This window comes from Pongo abelii, chromosome 4 (assembly GCF_028885655.2).
Source record: "Pongo abelii isolate AG06213 chromosome 4, NHGRI_mPonAbe1-v2.0_pri, whole genome shotgun sequence".
NCBI classification, from domain to species: Eukaryota; Metazoa; Chordata; class Mammalia; order Primates; family Hominidae; genus Pongo; species Pongo abelii.
In genome coordinates this window covers 7,412,050-7,430,525 of record NC_071989.2, presented here as the reverse complement: position 1 = coordinate 7,430,525, position 18,476 = coordinate 7,412,050, and the positions used below count along the sequence as shown (strand labels likewise).

Below are 18,476 nucleotides of genomic sequence, written 5' to 3'. Positions count from 1 at the left end.
GCTAAGCAGGCTTACATATATTAACCTCTTTAATCTTTACAACAACCATCCTGGTGGGGGCAGGCAGGGTGGGGGGCACTAGTGTTAGTTCCATTCTACAGCTGACGAAACTGAGGCACGTAGAAGGGCTGCCATGGATTGTCCAGCTGATGGGTGAGACAGGCCTCCAGCCGGGGATGGCCTGTGGGTCTGTGGTCCTGCAGCAGACAGTGAGCTCAACCGAATGGGGCTAGTTGTTGCCGTGGCCAAAAGAGTGTGTGTTTCCAGAATTGGCAGAAAACAAGTGGATCAAATGAGATGTTCTTTTTCTCTCCCTCCACTGCTATTTTTATCCACGATTAAGTGCCTAAGTTATTACTGTTACCCTCAGACACAGTTTACAATTACTGCAAAAGGGTATTAGGTGTCTGCCAGGCTGCGAGCACTTCCCGGCACTCAGACACCATGAACAAATGGACACGTGGGACATGACAGTGTGTCATCTGAGGACATCAAATCTGAGATGATGATCACTACACACATGGAGCCATGAAAACTGATTTAATTTAAACCTCCCCAAATGAACCTCACTGAGCTGTGGACAGAAAACTAACCAGTAAATAATCAGGAAACCTATTTCCTAGTATGACTTTTTTTTCCAGTCATTTCATTATCCCAGCAGGGACGAAACAATCATTGACTTTACTGGCTCTTAGATCTCCAGAAAGACTGAAAAACCGTGCAAAAATATGCATGACTGTAAAGTGACAATTAGTAAAGCAGGGAACCAGGGAACAAGAAGATGCTGATATAGTCCTTCCAGGAAGCAGAGGAGAAACGGAATGACCTGTAAGAGCTTTCCCGTGCTTCTCTTTTAAAGGATCTCTCTGTCAACAAGACAGAGACCCAATGTCTTATTTTTCTGGGTAAAGTATGTGTAAGACTTGATGTTGATTTTGGTTCTAAATTGCAAACTCTCTATTTTTTCTCTCTCTTTTTTAAAAATCAGATCCCTGAGATGTGATTTGTCAGGGCTGCAGGTGACTTCTCCATCATTCGTCACAGTGAGCACAGTGTCTGGGTCCTACAACCCTCTTAGAGTCCTGCAAAAATGTTTAAATTTCTTTCAAAATGAGAGCAGCCAAAAACGCACAAACTCTTAGGGTCAAAGATTACATACATCTTTATGACAATGCAGTTGCAAACTATAAAGAGGACTTCGACCTCTGAAGTCCTAATCTAGGTCATGATCCTCGATGGCTGGTGGTGTGCCTGCCCTCACCAGATGGGTGACATTAGCAGGTGGGTTCTGCACAGCAGAGGAGGAGCATCATCCTCAGACCACACACCCCCACCTCGGAGGGTGAGCCAGAGGCTCAGATGGCCAACGGCTTGAGACAGTCAGCTGCTGCTTGTGAGGCCTGTGACCCTAACCTTTGCAAAAGCTGGGCCCACTGAAAAACAGAGACTCTTCAAGGAAGAGAACAGCCACCAGTTTGTTCTGTATCTGCCTTTGAATGCTAACTCTGAAGGCGTTTTGAGAACCTTGCATGAGGGTGTCATGGGAAGAACCGAAAAGTATTCACTGAAGGATGTACGAGCTTACAGGCCACAGTCTTCCCTGGCCTGCCTGCCTGCATCATGCATTTTTCTTAGCCTAAGTCAATGGAATAAAGAGATACCCTCAGACCTAGGATGACAGCTCCTCCTCTCTCCTGTCCAGCTCCCAGCAGATGGAGAAAGGAAGGAAGCCAGCAAGGTACACCCCGAGGCCATGTTCTTCTGATTGAGTTGTTTTCAAACATTAGAATATAAAACAGACAGACTAGCTTAAAATAAGCAAACTAAAACATTAAAACCATCATCAATTCCAATTAAATATTCCTATGTATCCTAACCCCTCCTCCCTTTGTGGAAAAAAAATACCATATAATGCAAACTAAATAAAATATACTAAAATCCTTTTAATATTACCTGAAATATACTAAAATGTCTTTTTTAAAATGGCTTTAACAAGGTAAAATAAAATTTACCATATAATGCATACTAAATGAAATGCATGAAAATGCCTTTAAAGCAGGAGATTTTGACTATGGTATCATCCACTGTGATGATAATGGGTTCCTTCCACTCTAAGCATTTTATCCCTTCATTTTCCATCCATTTTCTGGTAATTTCAGATGGCTTCTAATTGCTAGGCCTATTAAATACCCGTCACTTTTATTCCCTATGTGACAACTCCTTTGCTTCTTAGATGTTTTTCCATGCAGTAACAGCTTATCTGTATTTTCTTTCTTTTCAATGTACTTTTTCTTTTTTCTTTTTTTTTGTTAAACAGTACTATTTCGTATGTAGGTGGTAAAAGACAGTCTAATGTAAAATATTGCCTTTCTATTTAATTAAAAAAATTATATTTTAGTGAAATGCTTTGAAGTTAGCAAGACCAAAGGTAGAAACCAATTTCCATCACTTTCTGCTGTGATTTTTCAGTGGGAGAAGCCGAATGTCCCTCAGCCAGCTTCTTCACATGCAGTCATCCAGATTTGGTGTGGCTTCTGGGTGTTTCGTATGTCACAGGTATACCACAAAATTACTAGGAAAAATGAAATCAGCCTTTAGCTCTGATAAACATTTGACTACAAATGGATGTGTGGAGATATATTTTTTCATATGTATACAGATAAATAGATAGATAGACAATTTTTATTCTTATCTACATACATAGTCATACTCCATTTTACCATGAGGTGTGAAAGGAATAAATAGGCAATTATAATAATTTTAAACATCTATAAAACTAATAAAATAGCCTCAAACTGTATAAAGCAAAAATTTATAAAATCAGAGGAAAAAAAGTAAACTAATCTACTAAAAGCAGACAATTTCAGCTCCCCATCTTGCTATTGATAGGCCAAGCAAATAAAATAAAAATGCAAACAAGAAAAGATATTAAAGGATCCGAACATCATAATTAGTAATCTTGGCCTAACTGAAAAATACAGAATTCCACACGCAACCATTAGGTGGAACAATATTCTTCTGAAGTGCATATGGAATATTTATAAAAATCATGTGTCAGGCAACCTCCAAAGATTTCAAAGAAACGTTATCACACAGACCCATGTTCTTTGATTACAGCATAATTTACCTTAAAAGTTCATCACAAAAATGTAAATTAAAAGTTACCACATAGAAGATAAAAAGCACAATTCTGAATAACCTTTAGAATGAAAAGTAAAACATAATATGAATTTTATTTTATTTTTAACATTTAAGTTCAGGGGTAATTGTGCAGATTTGTTACAGAGGAAACTTGAATCCTGGGGGTTTGTTGTACAGATTATTTCATCACCCAGGTATTAAGCCTAGTACCCATTAGTTATTTGTCCTGATCCTCTCCCTCCTCCCACCCTCCTCCCTCCTCGGATAGGCCTCAGTGTGCGTTGTTCCCCTCTATGTGTCCATGTGTTCTCATAATTTAGCTCCCACTTACAAGTAAGAATATGCAGTATTTGGTTTCCTGTTCCTACATTAGTTTGCTAAGGATAATGGCCTCCAGCTCCATCTATGTCCCTGCAATGGACATGATCTTGTTGTTTTTCATGGCTGCATAGTATTCCATGGTGTATATGTACCACATTTTCTTTATCCAGTCTACCATTGATGGGCATTTGGGTTGATTCCGTGTCTTTGCTGTTGTGAATGCTGCTGCAATGAATATTCACATAAATGTGTCTTTATAATAGAATGATTTATATTCCTCTGGGTATATACCCAGTAATGGGATTGCTGGGTCGAATGGTATTTCTGTCTTTAGGTCTTTGAGGAATCGTAACGCTGTCTCCCACAATGGCTGAACTAATTTACACTCCACCAACAGTGTAAAAGTGTTCCTTTCTCTCCACAACCTCACCAGAATCTGTTTTTTGTTCTTGTTTTTTGTTTTTTGTTTTTTGTTTTTTTGTTTTTTTACTTTTTAATAATAGCCACCTGGCTAGGCACGGTGGCTCACACCTGTAATCCCAGCACTTTGAGAGGCTGCGGTGGGCGGATCACCCGAGATCAGGAGTTCGAGCCCGACTGGCCAACATGAAGAAACCCCATCTCTACTAAAAATACAAAAATTAGCCAGGCATGGTGGCACATGCCTCTAATCCCAGCTACTCAGGAGGCTGAGGCAGGAGAATCGCTTGAACCCGGGAGGCGGAGGTTGCAGTAAGCCAAGATTGTGCCACTGTATGCCAGCCTGGGTGACACAGCAAGACTCTGTCTCAAAATAATAATAATAATAATAATAATAGCCACCTAATGTAAATTTTTAAAGAATAATGAAAACAGTGCACGTCAACGTTTGCGGTGTGTGGTAACAGTGGTGTCTGGTGGGAAAATTACAAGTTCAAATACTGAACTGAGTTGCTTAGGTGTCAGTTTTGCTGTTTGTTACCTTTCCCAGAATCCCCTTCCCTCTAGAGTTCTTGGTTAGAACTGAACAGAAGGGGCCAGGCACGGTGGCTCATGCCTGTAATCCCACCCCTTTAGGAGGCTGAGGTGAGCAGATCACGTGATCTGGAGATCAAGACCATCCTGGCCAACATGGTGAAACCCCGTCTCTATTAAAAAAATACAAAAAATTAGCTGAGTATGGTGGCACATGCCTGTAAACCCAGCCACTCGGGAGGCTGAGGCACAAGAATCACTTGAACCCAGGAGGCGGAGGTTTCAGTGAGCCAAAATCATGCCAGTGTACTCCAGCCGAATAGACAGAGCGAGACTCAGTCTCGAAAAAAAAAAAAAAAAAAGAAATTTGTGCCACAATCTGTGCCAGAATTTTGAGGCAACAGTGAAGCAAGTCTTCATGGTCAGACATGACGATGGACACTCACGGGGTCCCAGGCCAGCTTCTGCACATCCTCACTCTCCCTGGCTCTATGTCCTGCTCTTCTTCCCAACTTGTGGCCAAGTGATGAATGGGGGCCCAGCAGACGCTGGCTGCTGAAGCACAGAGTCAGCGGATACACAGAAGCAACAGATGCCCATCGACCTTTTCACCAAGCTTTTCGCCACCCTTTTCGCCACCCTTTGGCTGACTAGACATGTGATACGGTTTGGCTATGTATCCCCACCCAAATCTGATGGTTTAAAAGTATTTGGCGGTTCCCCATTGCTTGCTCTCTCTCTCTCTCTTGCCACCGTAAGAAGGCATGCCTTGCTTCCCCTTCCCCTTCCCCTTCAGCCACAACTGTAAGTTTCCTGAGGCTTCCCCAGCAATGCAGAACTGTGAGTCAGTTAAACCTCTTTCCTTGATAAATTACCCAGTCTCAGGTCGTTCTTTATAGCAGTGTGAAAACGGCTAATACAACATGTTTGTCTTCAGATTTCCCTGAACGTTCTGACTTTTCCACCCAAACCAGTGCCTTACAAAGACTTCTGAGTAACTGTGCAGATAATTATTCCTCTTTTGAGAAAGAAAAAATTGCTGTCTTGTTACCAGACCTTAGAATGGTCTGAATGTTGACAATGGGCCACAGAGTCACCATGCAATCTGCGATGTCCACCACTGTTGGAGTTCATCCGACCCTCAGATAACACATTGTTGAAAACCAAATGGATAAAGGTGCCTTGAAGTTAACTTCTAAATAAGAGTGTGGTGCCAGGAAATTATTTCAACTGAACAAAATGGCACAGGGAAAAGTAAACTCAGAGTGTGTTTCCCATACGGGCTTAAAGTACATAGAAGCTGAAAGAGAGAAAGAGAGAGAGATAGACATAGCATGAGAAGGCAGAGAAAAATAGCAAACCTTTCAAGAAGCATGTCTTGAAAAGAACTCTGGCTGTGACTATTGATATTATGAGGTTGAATAAGTTTTGAGAGATTTGTGTTCCTCAAAAAAAACTAACCTGAACTATGGATGTTCTAGACTTAAGAGAAACTGTGCCTTCTTATCTATGGCAGTCAAGAGGTGAGAAAGTCACTCAGCCCCCAAGAAGGTAATATCCAAATACTCAGTTCAAATGTAGCTAAGAGGATGGTAAACAAAGAAGAAGGACCTCCCAGGGGAAGATTCAAAGGCCACATAAAACAGAAGAAAAGGGGACTATCTCCTAAACAAGAGTCTGGTTCTAATGAAGAAGAATCTCCAGTCTCTGTGCCAGGGCCCCTCACCCTGCCTGCCCAGGTGGACGTAGAATTGCTGTGAACCAAGGGCCAATGAGTTTCATTCTTCTTTTGGGACAGCAGAAGGGTTTGCTGTGGTTATCCTAGGTGTATGAGGTGGCTGGGTAGATGGCGGATAACAAGTCTTTTTAGACCACTGATCTCCAGATCACAGAAGCCACACCCAGGCTTGATGGAGAAAAGACCATTCATTGGTCCCTTTGAACAAAAGAGTGCCCTTCCCTTAGAGATCCTAGATTCTGAGCTTACTGCCCTTCACAGACAAGACTTTAGGGTCATCTCCCTTGAAAAGGGAGTATGTATATTTTCTTAAAAAAGGGAGTATGTATATTTTCTTAAAAAGGGAATAAATTGGTCTGGCACAGAGGCTGATGCCTGTAATGCCAGCATTTTGGGAGACTGAGGTGGGTAGATCATTTGGGCCCATGAGTTTGAGACCAGCCTGGGCAATATGGCAAAACTCCATCTCTACAAAAAAAAAAAAAAAAGAAAAAAAAAATTTAGTAGGGCACGGTGGCACACACCTGCGTCCCAGCTACTCAGGAGGCTGAGATGGGAGGATAACTTGAGCCCAGGGAGGTCAAAGTTGCAGTGAACTGAGATCGTGCCATGGCACTCCAGCCTGGATGACAGAGCAAGACCCTGTCTCTAAATAAATAAATAAATAAATAAATGGGAATAAACTATATATTGGGTGACCAGGTAGGTGGACTGCTGTAGTAATTAGGGTTGCTCAGCATTCTAGTTTGCTTTTCTGTTATGGCTTTTTTAAAAATCCCAATTGGCTGCAATAATCCCCTTCCCTGTATCCATGCCCATGTGTAATTCTCTCCTACACTGAGTCTGGCTCTAGCCATGTGGCTCCATTTGGCCAATCTAATGTCAGGTGCATGGCACAAGCAATAACTTGAACAAAGACTTGGGCAGTAGGGCTTGCCCCTTTCCTCTTGCTCTTTGCAAGCCCCTGAACTCCATGCAAAGAAGCTCAGGCTAGCCTGCTAAATGAGAGGAGACAGCCGAGTGACCTGGTACCCCACTCAACAGCCATGGTGGATAGCCTGCCAACTGGCCACACACATAAATGTAGCTATTTTGAGTAATCCAGTGATTAACTAACCTGCCAGTAGAGCACACAAACATGAGACAGATCAGCAGAGATCAACTGGGAAACCTAGGTCAGAAGACCCAAGACCTGACCCACATAATTATGAACTAAAAAAAAAAAAAGAGTAGTTCAAATCTGTTAAGTTTTTGGTTGTTACACAGCACAAGTTAATTGATACACCCTTCTTCCAGGCATATGGTATTTTCCACACAAGGGGACAATCTACATTTCATCCCATGTATGCTTGACATTCCTTTCATCAAGTTAGGTTCTATCCCCTTAGACTGACCACCCACCTGAGAGGGTCTTCATGATGCCTCAATCAATAGAGTATGGCAGAATTCCCTGACTTGAGAGACAGGGTCATAAAAATGTCATGCAATTCCATCTTTTTCTTTTAGGATGATCATTCTTGAAACCAGCTCCCATATCAAGAGAAAGTCAAGTAATCATGTAGAGAGGTCACATGAAGGTGTTCTGGCCAGCAGTGCCAGCTGAATCTCAGTTGCAAGCCAGCATGACCACCAGACAGCGAAGCGAGCAAACCTTCAAGGGAGGCAAGCCCCAGCCTTCAAACCACCCCAGCCGATGCATGGGGCAAGGAAGAGCCACCACTGGCAAATGTGCCCAAATTGCAGGTTCAGGAGGAAAATAAATGATGTTGGTGGTGTTTCCAGTCATTAAATTTTATGGTGGTTTTTAAGGCAACCAAAGACAACTAAGAACACTTACTCTGGCCAATAAAAAATGAATGAAAGTGATGTGTCACTTTCATGTGGAAAGTGTTCATCGCCAGTAGTTAGACATGGAAGCAAGCTTTTCCTCCTTGGTGCAACAATTAGGAAAGAAGTGTGTTGTGGGATGTGCCCTCCTTCATCCTGAAACCCTGAGTGACAGGACTGTCAGCAGAGTCCCTCTACTGAATCATCTTTACCGTGTATCCTGAGCAAAATATAAACCTTTGTTGTGTTGTGTTAATCCAGGAAGACTTTGGAGTTGTTTCCATGACATAATCTAATATGTTCTGACTGACGTAACAGGAGATAATAAAGATAAAAACACACACAAAAGAAGTAATGGATAAGATAAACAAAGAGGGATGGTTCTTGAAAAAGCTAAAAAGACATCTGGTAAGATTATACATGAAGGCATATAAAAACAATATTATAAATAAAAATCAAAAATAAAGCATATGTAAAACATCAAAAGGAGAACATTATTATCAAAATGAGAATGCAGTTAAATTTGAGAATTTGGATGAAATGCAAAAATTCCTAGAAAAACAACTTATTGAAACTGACCCAAGAAATAAAATTAGAAATACTAGACAATCTTACTACTATCAAAGATACTGAAGCAGAAGTTTCACTCTCCCCACAAACAAATCAACAATACTTATTACGGAGCTTTAGTAATTGTGTGTGTGTATGTGTGTGTGTAGCATTGAAAGGATAAAAAGAAAACAAAACAAAAACTTAGTCAATGGGGCAGAACAGCCCATAACCAACCAACCATATGTAGAATTTTGATACATGACGGATGTGAAGAAAGTAATTGAAATGGATCAGTGGCAATTGATTCTCCACAAGGAAAAAATAGGTAAATGAATCTCAATTTCTATAACACACCACACATATATATCATTTATGTGTATATGTCTATATATGATAAAACGAACAAAAAGACAAGTAAAAGAATGGCAAAACCCAGTGTCTGCTGTTCCCATCTTTGTGCCCACTTGTTCTCATTATTTAGCTTCCACTTACAGGTAAGAACATGTGGTGTTTGGAGTTTGTCTATAATAACAAATGTGCACATGTACCCCTTAACCTAAAATAAAAGTTAAAAAAATTTAAAAAAAAAGAATGATAAAACCCAATTTCAATATGAAGTTTACATTTGAGGATAGAGAGTAGAATGGAATTAGTTGAGCATATAGAAAGAAATTTGCTATTAGAGATATTTTAGTTCAAAATGGATTCATGAAAATTTATTTTACTATAAATGAGCCACATAGAGATTAATGAGGATTATGCCTGAGAATCAAATATTAATCAAATTAATCAAATGAGTAATTCTATTTTATGCACCTAAAATTTAATTCCAAAGAGCATGGAGGTTGTGTATTTGAATTCACTGCAAGTCAATGATGGGAAAGAGTTAGACATTAGGTTGACCATATGTCTGAACTATGCTAACATTTCCTCATTATCTGTTTTATTCACATTAACCTGATCTCTGTATTTAATTTTTAACATTAATAACTTTAATTAGTTCTAGTAATGGACTAGTCTAAAATTTTGTTTCTTTCATAATGTCCACAGATCATTAGTAACTTGATATCTTAATTATTTGCTCTTTTTTTCTCTATATACCTAAAAAAAAAATACAGGACACTAAAAAAACACACACACATATACACACACATAAAATAATTCAGTGTTGGGAGTAAGCACACAGGAATAAAAACCAGCACCTTTGAGCTCTGGCTTGTCCTAGCTGCAATACCCCAGCATCATTATGTCTGAGAGACAGCAAAGGACATTGATATAAATGGGTAGAATTCATAATTCCAAGATCTTGCAGGCAGGGCTCCCGTTACAATAGTGCTGATCTGCCATCTTTTCTACCAGGAACTTTCTATGGGGTGATGACCCTAGAGACCTGATTTATTCACAGGACTCTCCCAGAAAATAATGACCATCTTGAGAAATCTTCGGAATTACAATCTTTTAAAATGAAACGATTGTATTATACTTTCTGTCTATATGTTTCAAATGCAATAAATTATTTACTCAACATATTTTAATTGCCCTATAATTGAAATTTCCCATTTCCAGCATCAAGCTTTTCAGAAGTGACTTGGTTCAACTCTGAGATACAATCTGCCTTACACATCTCTATGAGCCATGGTCAGGTCTGTGTTTTCATTCTCTTTGTCTTGGCACAATTGTTCTAGAACTCTGGGCAGAGTCAGAAAACTAGCTGGGAAAGCTGCCCACAATGGTTTTTGGGTTGAGGTTTTTCTTACTGTATCTACCCCACTCTCACCTGCATCTGGCTCCTGGAGATAGAAGTATAAGCAGAAGCAAAAAGAGGGAACCAAAGGAACTATGTCTAACATTGCCAAAAACAGTTGAACAAGCAAAGTCTTCTCCTAACCCTCTCTTCATCCACTCCCTTGTGATTTTTTATCGCATCCTTATACCAAAAAAGGACTGAAGATTTAGCACAGGCTTAATTTTGTCAAATGGAGCAAACCCATGAGCTAACTTAACCCTTTTCTGTCCTCCCAAACGTTTGGATATAAGGCACGGAGATGTGGAAGAGACTTTAAGATTAGGGGAGGCAGTCAGGAAGATCCAGAAAGTGGAGAGGGTCAGAGGTGAATGCCCTCAGCTCTTATGGTCCTTAGATATGATAATGATAATGATGATAGCTTGCCCTAGAGCAATCAACAGTATTTAAGGGATCATGTCGACATGCGAGGGGTGAGCCAGTTCAGGGTGGAGTGCCATCCAGGGTGATGTCAATCACAGTGCTTGCACCCCCAACCCAGGTGCTCTAAATACTCAATGAAGGAAGAAATCAGTCAGGTTCAATGAATTGTCTCGATGTCAATATCAAGTGGTAGGAAGAACCCATATACCAGTGGAGTATGCCCAACATCCAGCTCAGACTCTCCTGTCACTAACAATTTCTCATGAAATATATCACACAAAACACCTTCAACACAGGAATATTGCAGCTTTAACAGTGTTGTTCCATTTTTAGTAGAATATTCGGTTTTAAATTATCAGTAAGAATCACGGCTTAATAGGAATGATTCTCACACCCATGGTGCATATGCCAGGACTTCTCAGACAACAAAAGCATAGCCACATTAGAGGCTCCACTTGATGGGGAAGACACTGGGGACATTTAGCATAATGAAAATAAATAATGCCAGCACGTCAGTGAATTAATTATGAGGAAGCATCTCTACTGAATTCCTTTAACTCTGGAAGAGAAAAACATTAAAGGGTAACTCCGTTACACAGAATGAAGATTGAGGCTGTTCATATCAGTAAGAAATTTCAACAAGAAAACTTGCTATTTTCCAAAACCAGCGCTGGGAATTCTAGACCTTCAATCTTCTCTAGCAAAGTCACCCAGGGAAAGTCAAACACCCTGTGACCCTGTGACAGCGTAGCAGTTGCATGACCTTGAAGAGATGAGTTCACTTCTCCGGGTCTCAGTTTCGTCATCTGTAGAATGAGCACCTTTCTGGCTCTAATGCAATGTGACTAGAGTATTCTTTCACAGTAACAGTGAAAATGCAGCTACAAAGACCTAGCAACAGCTAACAGGCCTGGAGGCTTACTTTATGCCAGGCATTGTTCTAAGGGCTTTGCATGTACTAATTGAGACCATCAGCTTACAAGGCAGGTACCATACCATTTTACAAACAAGGAAACTGAGACATAGGTTAAACAATTTTCCCAAGGTTACAGAAGTGGAAATGGACAAAGCCACAACTCCCACACAGGCAGATGCTCTCAACTATTTCACTCCACTGTCCTTTCAAAATGGGAAAGGAAGGTGCCATGTATATATTTAATCATACATTTCAATATCCAAAGGATGCTTCCAAATCCTTTTTGGCTAGTCCTCTAAATTGCAACCATCTTTCCTGCAGAAAATTACAGTTTTTCCTTGGCCTTTGTTATACCACAAGTAAATTATAACTAAAACGACTTAGAGAATTACTGGTTGCAAATTACAAGCACCTGCAGAGTAAGATTTCCTGCATGTATAGAAATACATAAAAAGATGAATCTTTAGTTACCTTTACTGCAATACCTAAGAACATGCTCTATTCCCTTCCACAAGGGAAACTAGAGAAACCATGCACAGAATTTCCTGCTTCTTAGAGGGGATGTTGGGCACATTTGTCCGCCCTCCCATCCTTCAACCCCCAAGGAAGGAGGTGATTCTTCCACCTATTGGGGTGCTGAAAGATTGTCTGCAATAATAAAGTTGGTTGGCCTCTACAAATAATTAGCTATGTTAATTTGTTTTGGAAAAATAAGATTCTTTCTCGATGTACAGACAAAAGAACCTCACTGATAAATCTGCCCTTCGAAAAAATATCTGATGCTGGAAAATTGATTCATAATAAAAATACCTCTAGTTATTGTTTTAAATATCTAGCTCATTACATCACCATAAAAGAAACAAGGTGGGCCATATTCTCAGTCACATATATTACCTATTTATAGTTAATAAAAGTGCATACCCTTATTTCAGTATCATACTAAAAAAAACTTTAAAAAAAAATCTACTTTATTTCTCTGACTACTTAAATTATGGAATACAATTTTTTCATTTATATTGAAATATTGACTATTCCTAATCATAAATTTTAGCCAAAACAAATCTGGCTGGAGCCAGCTGGTATTCTGACAAAATAAAAAAAAAATTATATCAACCTTTCTTAACACTGACAGGCAAATTGTGAAAACAGCTGGCTGATTTTGGATATAATAAATGAGAGTATTAAATTCTGAAAAAGGGTTTTCATGCATTCAGTAATAAAAACCAGTTCCAAAAAACAAAGTAGAAAGAGAAAAAAAAATGAGAAAAAGAAAAAGAAAAAGAAAAAAAATTAAAAACCAAGTGACATGATAAGACTTACGACTTAAAATTTCATTTCATTAGTTCTAAGTTTTCTGATGCCGGGGTCAAGTTTATTTTGTTCCCCATGCCCAGCATTATTGCCATTCCTGGCACTTGGTAGGCACTCAACAAGCTGATGGTGAAAAAATTATTAATCAGATTTTTCATGAATACTCTCCATGATAAACAGCAGAAACTATTACTCATATTATTAAACAGACTAAATTCAAGACATGCCATCAAATTTTATATTTACTGAGTTTCATGTCTTCAAATAATTCTTCACAAACATGGGATTAAAACTACTTAATAATTTTCATGTAGTAAATAATCAATTAACCAAGACTGTGAAGTTTCAATTCAGGATTTACTTTTACAGCATATAAAACTTTGAGGATTACTTTAACTTTAGGGCCAACAATGCAGAATCAAGGATTGATCAAAGGTTGAAATTAAATGAAATCACTTTGTGAACAATATCAATTAGGAAAATATTAAATCAAAATGAAGCTTCCTTTTTTCTTTTTAGTGTGTATTCCAAATCACTTCTACAAAGGCAATTACATACAGCAAAAAAACTCTATGTATTTGCATTATGCTAAGAGCATTTTGTAGTCCAAATGCTCTAGGAGGCTAGGGATGTGCTTTAAGAAAATTGCCAAACTTGTATAAGAACTGATGAAAGTCTAATGGAAATCAAAATCAGGCAGATTCAAGGGGAAAAAAAGGAATCTGTCCAAGATTTTAGGCAGCAAAAATAGATCTGCTTAGCTCCTGAATTGCATGACAGCCCAGCTATTCAAGTAAAGTGCTCCAGCGTGGAAACCTTGGCAGGGTCCCAAAGCAGACATTCCCACCTCCCAAGGTAGACCTCTCTGAAGTGAAGCCCTGCCAGCCCAAGAAATGAACTCATCTCTAATTACATGAACACAGCTTTACCTTAGCCCTATTCTACCTTCAAATGCCCCTACCCCAGCCATCGTTGACTATCTGGATGGAGAACATGTTTTGGAAAGCAGAGATGCTGGTTATGGTGTTTCTAAAATCAAAATAGAAACAGGCTGTTGAGAGCCCAACATCATCCCAGTCCCGACTCAGGTCCAGTTTCAGAACACAGGGCACATTTCTCCTAGGCATAGCTCCTTCCGACTTGGTCCTGCAGCTGGTCTCTGCCTGAAGGTGGCTTTTCTATCAGACTGAGTAACCCTCCCTGATTCTGGAACATTTCTGCACAGCTTATCTCTTTGAAGGGTGCACATAGTAGACATGAGACCATGAATTAGGTATGGCCAAGAACAGGATTCATTTCACTCTCTCTGGGCCTCACCATAGGTGACAGCCATGCTGTGGGAAATGCCCACTTTGTGCTTAAAATGATTTAGCTGAAGGCAAGAGGAGCATGAAAATGATTGATTTATCAAGGACAAGTAGAGATGCTTGGAAAACGTTTTGAAAAGGATACCACTACCACAGATGCACCAAGCAAAATGGAACATAAAGGAATTGAATATAGAAACACAAATATAAAGAACAAAGACAATTCAAAGAAGGGTGCTTTAAGCCCAATAATGCTAAATCTCTGCGTGACCCATTCAAGAATCTCTATCAATGAGATTTAAGAGATTAGAATTCTCCATCACAGAAAACAAAGTGGTGTGTGCAGGGGAAGCATGAACTTTACACTTGTGTTTAAATATATTAATGCTGCTATAAATAGGTCATCACCTGCTCCTTTCCATTTAGAAGAGAACAAACCAGAGCCGGTTTGAATTACAGGTTCAAGAGAATCACAAGCCGAAATGCCCCAGCAGAACAGATTTCCAAAGGAAAACTCTGATCTTTCTTTCTTCCTGGCAAGTAAAAAACAATAAGTAGATGACTTTAGAGATCCTGCTTGCCCGTGAGACTGAGCATAAGTCTCTCCCCAAGTCCTTTTTGTTCCTAAAAGTAGTAAAGAGAGATAAAAATGCCATTCCAGAGAGCATAGAAGGCTGGTTACTTGTGGAGAGAGTAAGGGTTGCTCCGGACTCGTATCTAGACTACAGGGATCAAAAGGTACTCTCTGCTCTAGGTTTGATAGTACAAGAGCCAGTGTGTGATCTGTGACTTCATGGCCTCCTACATTCTATTTTCTATTCTTACCTCATTGAACTCAATCAGTAGACAGCTACCATTGAGCGGTGTGGGGGAATTTTTTTATTTTTTAAAAACATGATGGTAACAATTCTTCCCATGCATAATATTTGAACACCATCTGGCTCCGGATATCCTAAACAAATTGCCAAATACCTATTTTATGCATGGTGAAATATAAGCAAAATCCACTTCTTTGGTGGTGGACACGTATAAATATAGGCACATATTTATATTCTAAGCTCAAAATACATCACCCAGTGGAGACATTCACAGATCAACCACTGACTAAAAAAAAAAAAAAAAAAACTCACTGGATAATCAATGCCTCGCACAAAATCTGCACATGCATGTCACAGGCAGTGCAAAAGTTTGAACCACACACTCAGAGATCAGTAACAGGAAGTTATCGCCATCTACAGACTTCCCCTCACTTTTCAAGGGAGCGAGCCAAGGATTTCTGCTTGAAAAATATAAACTGGCAAAACTGACATCAGCTGTTGAGCTGCATTATACTCCTAGTGATGAAATCCACTTTAATAACCTGTCCAAAACCCTAAACACGTTAGTTCTTTAGAAACGGGAAAGCAATCGTCCATCCCAAACGCTTCTTAACTGTAGGCTCTGAGATGAAAGATTGATTCACAAGTCAACACCACATCACTTTCCGTCTATCGGGCTAAAGGGCTAAATGCATACAGATTTAAAGGCAAAGATGTATACTTAATTTTTCTTCTTCATTTTCCTTGTCATTACCACTTTCCCAAGGCAGGCTTTCTGCAGAGTTCAATAACGCCCAATTCAAACTAAAATGCCAACTGTGGGGCCATGCCAGTGGAACCGGGCAGGAGACAGCGACTCGCCCAGGAAGCCCAGGGCTGATTCGGGAAAGACCTATTCGAGCGCTGCGGGCAGCGGTGCCCGGCGGAAAGCGCAGTTTGCCAGCGGGTGCGCAAAGATGCAAAAAGCACACGCCCTGCGCGTCCACCTGGTGAACACCTCGGGAACTTTATTTTGGGAAGAGCCTTCCCAGGAAACTTTTCTCTCGCCCGCAGCCCTTGCCAGAGCCCACCGGGCCGCGGGCCAGCAGGAGGAGCAGGGAGCCGCGGGCCGAGGGGCTGCCGCGGGCCGAGGAGCAGCCCGGAGCGGGACGCGGCTCGGCTGGCCGGGGTCCTCTCGGGGCCCGGGAAGGCGCGGCGCTGGACCCGCGGGGAGGCCACTCACCAGCCCGAGCGCGAAGAAGACGGCGAGCAGGGCGAGGCAGGAGCCCATGACGATGAGCAGCAGGAAGACGATGAGCGGGTGCTGCTGGCTCATGCAGTAGTAGGACTCGTAGAGCCAGTCCCGGGACCGCGGCAGCCCGTCTCCGCCGCCCGCCGCCTCCTCGGCGCGGTCCCGCAGGTAGCGGCGGCGCCGCATCGCCTCCTGCCACATCGGGGCAGCTCACAGGGCGCCCGCCGTGCGCGCCCGGCCCGGGCAGCGCCGCTCGCCGCGGCCGCCCGCGTCCCACCCCCGCGCCGCCTCGGCCGGCCCGGCTGCCGGCACCCGGAGCTGCGCGCAGGGGCCTCCGGCGCGGGCGGAGCTCGGCGCCCCGGGCTGGGCGCGCAGACGCGCGGGCGGGGGCCGGGCGGCGGCCTCGGGGGCAGCTCCCGGCGCCGCCGCCGCCACCGCCACCGCCACCGCGCGGGAGGGGGCGGGTTCCACGGGGCCCTCCGCCCGCCGCTCCCCGCCCCGCGCGCAGCCGGCCTCCGTGCAGGGGCGGTGTCAGCCCCCACCCGACGGCCCGGCTGCAGGCTGGGGACGGCGGGGGCTGGACGGTGGGGGGAGTGGCTGACTGAGGGGCTCCCGCTGCGCCCTGGCCCGGGGTCGTCCTCGCCCGGCGCCCTCCCACACTCAGCCACCGGGTCGTCCACCTCCTCTGCCCTATCCCGAGTGCAGTGTGGGTGGGGTGGGGTGGGAGGGACAGCCCTCTCCGCTACGAAGTGAGAACACAGCCTAAGGGGTGGAGGGAGGAAGTCCTACCCCCACCACTCCCCCGCCCCACCTTGCTCGGAGCACCGCGGGGCTCCTAAGCTCCTCTCCACTACCTCAAGCTCAGCGGGCAGGGACGCTGCCACCCTCCTGTTCCCCCCACCCCTTAGTGGGCTGCGGGGCCTGCTCCCACCCTCCCCCACAGTCACAGAGCGCAGCCGGGATCAGAGGACCCGGGGGGTCCCTCCTTTAGTACGCGGGTCAGAGGACAGCGGGGGACTCCCTCCTTTTCACTCTTTTGGGGAGCTGGAGAGGATTTCCTACCCTTCCCGCCTCCCCGCGGTGGGCACCGGTTTGCCGTCCAGCCCTTCTTCCCCTCAGCGTAGCAGGGTTGAGGGCTCCCCCACCCTCTCCACTCTCCTGAGAGGGCCGGGGCTCCCTGAGAGGGCGGCAGGGCGCGGAAACGCCAGGGGACCTAACTGGAGACCGGCACCATATGGAAGTGAAGCGGCAGTGACTGCACTGGGAGCCCCCGCCACGGCCTCGCGGGGGCAGCCTCCCTTGCGCCCTCCACGCTCAGCTTCAGTCATACTTTGGAGGTGCCGTATAAGCCTGTCATAACACAGGTTTCCAGAGGTGCCCCGTGGCTTGTCGTGGTCCTCGCCGAGCCCCTCTGCGGAGCGGGAATGGCGGCAAAGGGGCGCCGGGGAGAGCGGCTTGGCGCGGGGGCGGGCGGGCGGGTCGGCCCTGGGAGTAGCTCCCTCCCTGTCACCTTGAGGGACTGGACGCAGGAGGCGCTAGAGAGCTGGCAGGAGCGTTGTGGGGGCGGATGTCATCAGGGACAGTGTCCCCTCCCGACACGCGTGGGAGCGGAGGCCGCTGGCCTTCGCCCTGGGGGCCGAAGGGGCTTCATCACTTATCACCAAAGGAACCCACCCTTCTGGAAGTTTCCTCCTATTCGAGTGTGGTCCGGCCCAAAGAGCCCCCAAATCCCACCTCCTCCCCCAAAGCCTCACCCCAAGGAATCCAAGGCACAAGAGCCCTCCCTTCTCGTGCCACCAGCGAGCAGCCCAGAGGGCAGCCCCAGAGGGCTGTTCCATGCACTTTTCATCTCTTCCAGGAGATGACCAGTTCTCAGGACTCGGCCTTTGTCACCACCTAAGACCTCAAAACCTTCTCGAATGCCCCATGCCCCGCCTCCCTGGCTGTCCTGTCCTCCTCGCTGGCAGAGGGCTTGTAAGCTAGGTAGCTGCGTTACCCTGAGCACAGGGCCAGGCCGGGCACGGATCCTTCCAGAGGTTTTCATTTTAGCATCAGTCAGTGCCCACAGGGCCTAAGGATGAGGTCTCAGGAGCTGCACAGCTCACCCGCAGATCTCATAGAGACCAGAGGCAGGGAGGTGGCCGAGGAGACTGGGCCCAGGGCTGCGTGCAGGACCTCAGGTCCGGCCCCACC

General features: G+C 43.9%; 1 protein-coding gene across 3 annotated transcripts in view; it reads right to left on the bottom strand.

Annotated features, from left to right (window-relative positions):
• ADCY2 (adenylate cyclase 2) overlaps positions 1-16,643 on the bottom strand; it is a 430,421-nt gene extending 413,778 nt beyond the window's left edge. For 2 of the 3 annotated variants that reach the window (XM_054555396.2, XM_054555397.2), the window contains exon 1: positions 16,275-16,548. In XM_054555396.2, coding sequence (XP_054411371.1) covers positions 16,275-16,484 — 210 coding nt within the window. In that variant the 5' untranslated portion in view covers positions 16,485-16,548. Of the gene's footprint in view, positions 1-16,274 lie in introns of all 3 variants that reach the window. The other variant, XM_024247608.2, reaches the window with a different exon arrangement.
• Between the last annotated feature and the right edge of the window lie 1,833 nt (positions 16,644-18,476).